This window comes from Cucurbita maxima, unplaced genomic scaffold, assembly GCF_002738345.1.
Source record: "Cucurbita maxima cultivar Rimu unplaced genomic scaffold, Cmax_1.0 Cma_Scf00016, whole genome shotgun sequence".
NCBI classification, from domain to species: domain Eukaryota; kingdom Viridiplantae; phylum Streptophyta; class Magnoliopsida; order Cucurbitales; family Cucurbitaceae; genus Cucurbita; species Cucurbita maxima.
This window is the reverse complement of record NW_019272032.1, coordinates 475168-483125: the sequence shown is the minus strand read 5'-3', so window position 1 is coordinate 483125 and position 7958 is coordinate 475168. Positions and strand designations below refer to the sequence as shown.

General features: G+C 38.6%; 2 protein-coding genes and 1 long non-coding RNA gene across 3 annotated transcripts in view; all 3 read left to right on the top strand.

Annotated features, from left to right (window-relative positions):
• The window catches only part of LOC111491113 (granule-bound starch synthase 1, chloroplastic/amyloplastic-like), a 4569-nt gene extending 540 nt beyond the window's left edge, over positions 1 to 4029 (top strand). The window contains exons 2-14 of the mRNA XM_023139872.1: positions 368 to 734; positions 824 to 904; positions 998 to 1096; positions 1181 to 1270; positions 1662 to 1725; positions 1819 to 1919; positions 2025 to 2134; positions 2224 to 2467; positions 2543 to 2719; positions 2802 to 2993; positions 3139 to 3225; positions 3333 to 3461; positions 3547 to 4029. Of these exons, the coding sequence (XP_022995640.1) occupies positions 375 to 734; positions 824 to 904; positions 998 to 1096; positions 1181 to 1270; positions 1662 to 1725; positions 1819 to 1919; positions 2025 to 2134; positions 2224 to 2467; positions 2543 to 2719; positions 2802 to 2993; positions 3139 to 3225; positions 3333 to 3461; positions 3547 to 3663 (1851 nt within the window). The 5' untranslated portion in view covers positions 368 to 374 and the 3' untranslated portion in view covers positions 3664 to 4029. The remainder of the gene's footprint in view (positions 1 to 367; positions 735 to 823; positions 905 to 997; positions 1097 to 1180; positions 1271 to 1661; positions 1726 to 1818; positions 1920 to 2024; positions 2135 to 2223; positions 2468 to 2542; positions 2720 to 2801; positions 2994 to 3138; positions 3226 to 3332; positions 3462 to 3546) is intronic.
• A 383-nt stretch (positions 4030 to 4412) lies between these two features.
• On the top strand, positions 4413 to 7785 carry LOC111491117 (glucan endo-1,3-beta-glucosidase 11-like). Its single transcript, XM_023139880.1, has 3 exons — positions 4413 to 4931; positions 5048 to 6156; positions 7468 to 7785. The coding sequence occupies exons 1-3, from the start codon at positions 4874 to 4876 to the stop codon at positions 7534 to 7536; spliced, it is 1236 nt and encodes a 411-aa protein (XP_022995648.1). The 5' UTR covers positions 4413 to 4873; the 3' UTR covers positions 7537 to 7785.
• Positions 6163 to 7316, top strand: LOC111491124. The gene is made up of 2 exons (XR_002719668.1): positions 6163 to 6430; positions 6517 to 7316. It is a non-coding gene; the product is annotated as an uncharacterized LOC111491124 (long non-coding RNA).
• Positions 7786 to 7958: the final 173 nt, after the last annotated feature.

The following is a 7958-nucleotide window of genomic DNA, read 5'->3' as shown; positions in this document are numbered from 1 at the left end:
TTTTTTTTTTTTTTTTTTTTTTTTTTTTTTTTTTTTTTTTTTTTTTTTTTTTTTTTTTTTTTTTTTTTTTTTTTTTTTACTAATGCTTGTTCGTGGATGAGTTCCTGTTCCGAAGGAGTTCTGATCTATGTTTGCATCGTCTTCTTCCTTGATCGTTTGAAAACTAGTTTGTACGGTAGCGGTCTAAGCGAGAATAAGCATGCTATCTTCATTTCGATGACTTCTGAAACGTTTTCTTGCTTTGCATGACCAATCATTTCATTATTTATTTATTTTTCCTCAAGTAATTGGATTTTTACGTATTTTGACATTTTATTTGTGAATTTATTCACTTGACTTGAATCAGTTTTTCTTAATGTTGTTTCAGATCAAGGATGGCGTCCATGGGAGCCGTGACTGTTTCCAACTCTGTGTCGAGGAGTTCTCTCATCCTAAGTCATGGGCATTCGGTTTCAGAGACCAAAAAGAGCCTATCGCTGGTTGGCCTGAAGAACCAAGTAGAAACTCACAAGGGATTGAAATCGTTGAACAATTTGGATATGCTGCGGAAGAAAACCCCTTCGAGTGCTATTTGCAGGACTGCCAGTAGGAAAACTGATGGAAATTGTAGAACTGCTGGGAAAATTGTGTGTGAACAAGGGATGAACATAGTGCTTGTGGCTGCTGAAGTTACTCCATGGAGCAAAACTGGTGGGCTTGGTGATGTTCTTGGAGGATTGCCTCCAGCATTGGCTGTACGTGAAGGTTTTCGATTCATTTTCAGATGTAATTTTGTCTTAACTTTCTGCTACGGCCTGAATTATTGTCTACTTTTATCGTTTAGGCTAGAGGACATCGTGTCATGACAATAGCTCCTCGCTATGATCAGTATAAAGATGCTTGGGACACTAACGTAACAGTTGAGGTAAAGAAGTTTCTCATCTCTAAAAAACGAACACCTTTTGTGGGGATGGGACAAAGTAACAGTTTTGTGATATTTTTTAATGAACATGACCAGATGCAAGTTGGAGATCAAACTTTAAATGTAAGGTTTTTCCATTGCTACAAACGAGGAGTTGATCGAGTATTTGTTGATCACCCAATGTTTCTAGAAAAGGTAATGTGAATTCCGCATTGCAGTCTGTATAGATGGTTCTGCCTGTTTCTTTCTTCTGATGCTTTGTATTGAGGATCTCTGCAGGTTTGGGGCAAAACTAAATCTAAACTATATGGGCCTAAGGCAGGAGTGGATTATGAGGACAATCAGTTGCGATTTAGCCTATTGTGCCAGGTGACTAATCTTATATTCCTTTTACTTGCAGATCGTTTTTTTTTTTCAGCCTTGAGGAGCGGGATAGTAGGAATAAAAATATATACATTTTCCTTGTTTTGTCTCCATATGATTTTTCTTGTTCAAGCTATGTTTCTATTCATTGCCATCAAAGTCATATAGAGACAACCAATGGAATTATAGAATCTAGTTAGTTAACTTTCATTGAGTGCCATTTCGTAAAGTTGAAGAGTTTTCTTTTATAAATTTCATTTAGTCAATGACGTTTTTAAGTAGTTCATGCACAAAAGTACCCTATTTTCTAGGTCTTCATTTACTTCACTGAGAGACATGGTTTCTAGTGTTTGAACATCTATTATACATTTAACCATTGAATACCTGTGTTCATCAGGCTGCTCTGTTGGCGCCTTTGGTTCTAAATTTGAACAGCAGCGAGTACTTTTCAGGACCATATGGTAGGTGTATTAATTTTTCCCCAGTGATTCAAATTAATTGTTAATAGTCCAGGAATGATTCGGAAAGATAATGCGCTTTGCTAATCATTGCAGGGGAGGATGTTGTATTCGTTGCCAATGATTGGCACACAGCTCTTCTTCCATGTTACTTAAAATCCATGTATCAAGCAAGGGGAATTTATTCAAGTGCCAAGGTATGTTTGTGCCAAATTTGTATTCTCCGTTTCAGTCGACTTGTTAGCATCATTATTGACCATAAAAATTACAAGTTCTGATATCGGACTCTTAAATGCTAACAGGTCGCTTTCTGCATTCACAACATTGCTTACCAAGGCAGATTTTCTTTCTCAGACTTTTCCTTCCTGAATCTGCCTGATCAATTCAAGAGTTCCTTTGACTTTACTGATGGGTGAGTGCCATCAATTACTTTCCATTTAACCTGCATCTCAGAAAATATCATTCTTCCTATACGTCCTCCTAAGCAATATTGGTTTCTAGGTATGAAAAACCTGTGAAGGGAAGAAAAATTAATTGGATGAAGGCTGGAATATTGGAAGCTGACAGAGTGTTGACTGTTAGTCCATACTATGCTCAGGAGCTTGTTTCTGGAGTTGAGCGGGGTGTTGAATTGGATAACAGTCTTCGTTTGACCACGGTTACTGGTATATTGAATGGTATGGATGTCCAGGAGTGGAACCCTGCCACCGACAAATACATTCCTATAAAATTCAATGCTGAAGCTGTAAGTTAAACTGATAGGGTTCATATTTTTCTTTTATATTGATTGAAAAAATTCTTAACCAGACTTCATTTTCAGGTTACGGAAGCAAAAGCTCTTTTGAAAGAAGCTCTTCAAGCAGAAGTTGGATTGCCGGTTGACAGGAACATCCCTTTGATAGGATTTATTGGTAGACTTGAGGAGCAAAAGGGATCCGATATCCTATCAGCAGCTATTCCAACGTTCATTGATGAAAATGTTCAATTGGTCGTCCTTGTACGTATATATGTACCTTATTTATTTTGCCAAATTACTGTTGTATTTGGATAAAAGTTGATTTCCATGTTCTTTCTGCTAGGGAACTGGCAAGAAGTACTTGGAGAAACAGCTTGAAGAGCTAGAGATAAAATATCCTGACAAAGCTAGAGGGGTGGCAAAATTCAACGTTCCTTTAGCGCATCTCATAAATGCTGCAGCTGATTTCTTGATCATTCCTAGTAGATTTGAACCTTGTGGTCTCATCCAGTTGCAAGCTATGCCTTATGGAACAGTAAGTCGCCAAGAATCTCCTATACATACAGTTATCTTCCAAACTATTTTACAGTTTACAGATTTGGAACTTTCTGATAGTTATCCAACTTTTGTTGGCACATCTATCACCGTAGCTTGAAAATGTTAATACGTTACAATTACAGATTCCATTGGTAAGCACAACTGGTGGACTTGCCGACACTGTTATTGACGGTTATACAGGGCTCCAAATGGGTGCTTTCAGTGTTGAAGTAAGTATTGAGTTTCAAATCCCCGTCATATGCTTCCTTTTTGTTCTTCGTTTTCTCTTGGATTTCATGTTGCATATTGTGATTGGAACCTGATGGTGGTTTTCCAGTGTGAAACGGTTGATCCAGCTGATGCAGCTGCAATTGCTAAAACTGTACTAAGAGCCCTTGCACTCTACGGCAGTGCTGCCCTTGAAGAAATGAGACAGAACTGTATGGCTCAAGATTTCTCTTGGAAGGTAAGTTCATCACAAATAAATAGCCTTTCTCATCACCAGATCATGTTATTTGAAACAATTTCGCTGTATTGGGTAATTTATGCAGGGGCCAGCCAAGCTATGGGAAAAATTGCTGTTGAGCTTGGGAGTTGATAACAGTCAACCTGGAATTGAAGGGGAGGAAATCGCTCCTCTTGCCATGGAAAACGTTGCCACTCCTTGAGGAAACTGGCGAAAGTGATGGATATATGTCTGCATAGTTTTTTAGTTTCTCTTAGTATAGGCTAATAATTGGTAATGATCGTGGAGGATATGAAGAGAGGGAAGTGGTAAAGCAGTGAGATTTGATCCTTCAGAGCATATCCGCAGGTGCCAACAGCAGGCAGGTGAAATGGTTCTCTCCTCCAATTGATGGCCGCTCCTCGGGACATGACGGTTGACAGGTAGAAACCCTGTATTTATTGTATTCCGCCAAGGAATAAGAATTGGAAAATAAACTACGCCTGCAAATTTTGTTTTTAGCTTTTGATCTTTTGTTATTATGGAGTATGTATGTGATATAGTATAATGCATCTCCTAGTTTTTTCCTTGCCACTTGTTAATTTAGTTCTTTCGTCTTAAAAAGGCCAGCATCGAAAATTGCTTGCAGATAGAATGATGTTTATCATACAGATAGTTGTTTGTTCAATGTTCATTGATTTCAAAACAGGCCATTAGGTTATACGGGAGTTGAACCCTTTTGTGACTGATTCCCAAAAGATAAATGTGATGATATACAAGGCATGGACACATGATAAATGTGAGGTGAAGGTGAGGGGAGAGGGGAGGGAATGGACAACTTCATGACTTGTAATTGACATCTTGATATACTTTTATTGATTTTATGTTTAATACGTTTATTTTACCTATTGAATAGGTTAGTTAAGAGATAGAGATGAACAAGTTAATACAAAATATTTTAATAAATGAATTAATTGTTAAATTGGATACATATTGAAGTTGCATTAGTTAATGAGATTCAAACATTTTGAATTTCCTAAATTAGAAGCATGACGTTGGATTAATCATATTTTAATAAATGATTATTTTAGGTGTTAGTTGATGAAAATTAATACATAAAACTCATAAAAACGAATTATACTAAATTGTGAGGTTTATTACAAAATGTTTAAACGAAAAGGTAACACTTTTTGTTTTTTTCCTTTTTCCCCTTTTTTGTTTTTTTTAATCAATGTTCTACAAATGACAACAACCCGCACGGCTCTTCACCTTGCTTCCGCCGCACACTCAACTCTCTGTCCACTCTCCTACCAGACGACGGCGTTTCTGTTCTGCATTCAGATCGCTCCTCATTCTCACTCTTCAGTGCAGTGCAGTGACTGGCATTTTCGGACTTTGAATTCCACTTTTAGGCTACTGAAGTTTCAAGCTCCATGGAGCTGAGAAGGTTCGGATTCGAGCAATGCGGTTCCGTTCTACTTCTGGTTTCAGGTGATCTGGAATTTCATGACCTTGTGCTTTTTTTTTGTTAGTTTAAGATGTGGATTATTGTGAAATTGTGGAGTGTTGTTCAGTTGAGAGTATCTTGAACTTGTTGTTTTGTGAAGGTTTGTTGTTACTACCTGTTATGGTGAGTTCAATTGGAGTGAACTACGGTCAGATTGCGAACAATCTTCCTGCTCCGGAGAATGTAATTCCGTTGGTGAAAGCGATTGGAGCTACGAAGGTGAAGCTGTACGATGCGAGTCCGAAGGTTCTTCGCGCATTTTCTAATACGAGCGTGGAGTTCATAGTCGGACTTGGAAATGAGTACTTGGCCAAAATGAAGAATCCAGCTTGTGCTCAAGAGTGGGTGAAGAATAATGTTCAAGCGTACTTGCCTGGCACTAAAATCACTTCAATCTTCGTCGGTAATGAGGTATTAACCTTCAATGACACTTCACTCAGTGCTAATTTACTACCGGCGATGCAGAGCGTGCACACGGCGCTCGTGAATCTCGGGCTAGATAAGCAGGTGGCCGTCACAACGGCGCATTCTTTGGCTGTACTTGAAACTTCGTATCCGCCTTCCGCCGGAGTCTTCCGTAGGGATTTAGTTGATTGTTTGGTCCCAATCTTGGACTTCCATGTCAAGATCGGCTCCCCGTTCTTGATCAATGCGTATCCTTACTTCGCTTACAAGGCGAATCCGAAGCAGGTTTCGCTTGATTTCGTCCTCTTCCAACCGAACCAAGGGATTTTAGATCCTGGCTCGAATCTTCACTACGAAAACATGCTGTTCGCACAGATCGACGCGGTTTACTATGCGCTCGCCGCTGTTGGTTACAAGAAGCTTCCTGTTCACATCTCGGAGACCGGATGGCCGTCGAAGGGAGACGAAGATGAGGCCGGTGCGACTCCGGAGAATGCAAAGAAGTACAATGGGAACCTACTCAAGTTCATCTGTCAGAAGAAGGGGACGCCATTGAGGCCGAGCTCGGACCTCAATATTTATGTTTTTGCTTTGTTTAATGAGAATATGAAGCCTGGACCAACTTCGGAGAGGAATTATGGACTTTTTAAGCCTGATGGTACGCCGGTGTATCAGCTTGGATTTTCCATTAACGACGCCGTGGGAAACGGGACTCACGGCACTTCCGGAACTTCCGACGTGCAACCTACGCCACCGGGATTTCCCACTACCTCCAATGGTTATTTGTCCATTTCTTCCGCCAAGGTAAATTTTTACCATTACCTTCATTGTTTTCTGAATGATTATTATTATCTTTTTTGCTTGATTTGCGTTGGGTTCATAAAGTGACAAAGTTAGAAACAAGCATAGGGTTAAGCTAGGGCTTTCTTTATTTATACCCATAATCTTTCCTTCACTGATGGGACTCCAACCGAACCAACCCAGGGCAAACATCAACTAGAAAAGAGGGAATCGAGCAAGAGGGAGATTTGAGCGTGAGGGACTGTTGTTGAGCAAGAGATAGTGAGAGAGATCAGAGGTGTGAGGGAGGGAGAGGCAAGAATTTGAGAGAAAGAAGGCTATTGGGAGACGATTGAAACACGTAGAAGAAGAAAGTGAGCTGAGGGTAAACTAAAAACATTAGCCCCAAGCCCAATTTTTCTCTCAATTTTAGTTTAACAAGTCCACGAGCCTGATAATTTTAAATCAACGAACCTGTCTACACTCTGTGCTGTTTGCATAATTGCTCTATTAGGTGACCTCATTCATGACTTAGACCGGCCTTAAAGCCCAATAACTTACGTTCCCTTAACTCGTCCTAGTAAATAGGGTTTTGGCACCCTTTTCCCTGAAGTGCTTTGTGGATGGGACGTTGCAAATGAATGTTATTTGAAGTTTGTTACATTCCAAAACTGAGTCTAATAGGTATTTGAACTTTCAATTTTAGATCCTTAAAAAAAAATTTAATTTTAATTTTATATCTAGATCTATAAATTTTTTTGTAGTTCCTAAATTATATAGAGATAAACTGGAGGATCTAATATTTAATAGGAAATATTTCATAATGGGAGTATGAATTGTAAAGAGTTGAGTGGGGGCCATATTTGTGATTGATCATTGGTGGGAGCACATGGATGCATCAGCCAAATTGCAACTCATTGGATTCTTCATCAGTTAACTTTAAGGCCATTCCAAAATTTAAAGTTGCAGCCATATGCCTATCCCCATTCCCTTTGACGTGGTCCTGAAACACAGTTCGTCTTTGTGCTTATTTTTTTTACCTTGGCAGCACAAGATAAATGTGTAATATTCTCTACTTTTTTTTAGCTCCTTTTTGTTAAGAACATTCCAATTTCTTTTGGAAGCTCAAGCTTTCAAGTCAAGTTGGTAATGAAATGACCTCAAGCTCAAAACTTTTCTTGCAAGATTCCTCTATGCAATGCACTGCCACTGTGGAAAACCAAATTAAGTGATTAGATAAATTTGATTAACTTGCTGGTACATAAAATCATTAATTTCGCTGTTTGCTCGACTGTTACTGGAGACTGATAAACAGTGGTGATGTTTTGGTGGCAGGAGAGAAGCCATTGTCTCGGATTCTTCTTAGTGTGCCTGTATCTGATGCTGTTCAAGTTGCTACTTTGAATTTAGGAGATTATTTGTATTTTCAGTGTATGTTTCCTAAAGATGCTTTGGATTTATTTCATTTATCAGAATCAGAATCGGAAGATGCTAAAGAGAATAAGAGGCAGAGTCGGATTTTGGAAAAGGTAAATATTCTGTTTCTTTCCTTGTATGTCTCTGCCTTTCGTTTTGCTTTTCTTTTGTATGTGACCATTACATATGTTATTGGCTTCTGCTTTACTGCAAAAAAGGTGGAAATTATGAATGGAAGCCTTTTTTCTTATAATTTATAAAACAGATAACTAAGAAGTGAGACAAATACTCAATCTTGTTCAATTTTTAAGTGAACATTGCCCCTATAGGCTGTTTAGGACATATCCTCTTTGGCAATAATCATGAAAAATCTGGAATAAGGACAGAAAAAAAAAAAAAAAAAAAAAAAA

Coding starts and splice junctions, on each gene's coding strand:
- LOC111491117 (XM_023139880.1), top strand. CDS start 4,874: ATGGAGCTGAGAAGGTTCGGATTCGAGCAATGCGGTTCCGTTCTACTT. Junction 4,932..5,047: donor CGTTCTACTTCTGGTTTCAG/GTGATCTGGAAT, acceptor TGTTTTGTGAAG/GTTTGTTGTTACTACCTGTT. Junction 6,157..7,467: donor TGTCCATTTCTTCCGCCAAG/GTAAATTTTTAC, acceptor TTTTGGTGGCAG/GAGAGAAGCCATTGTCTCGG.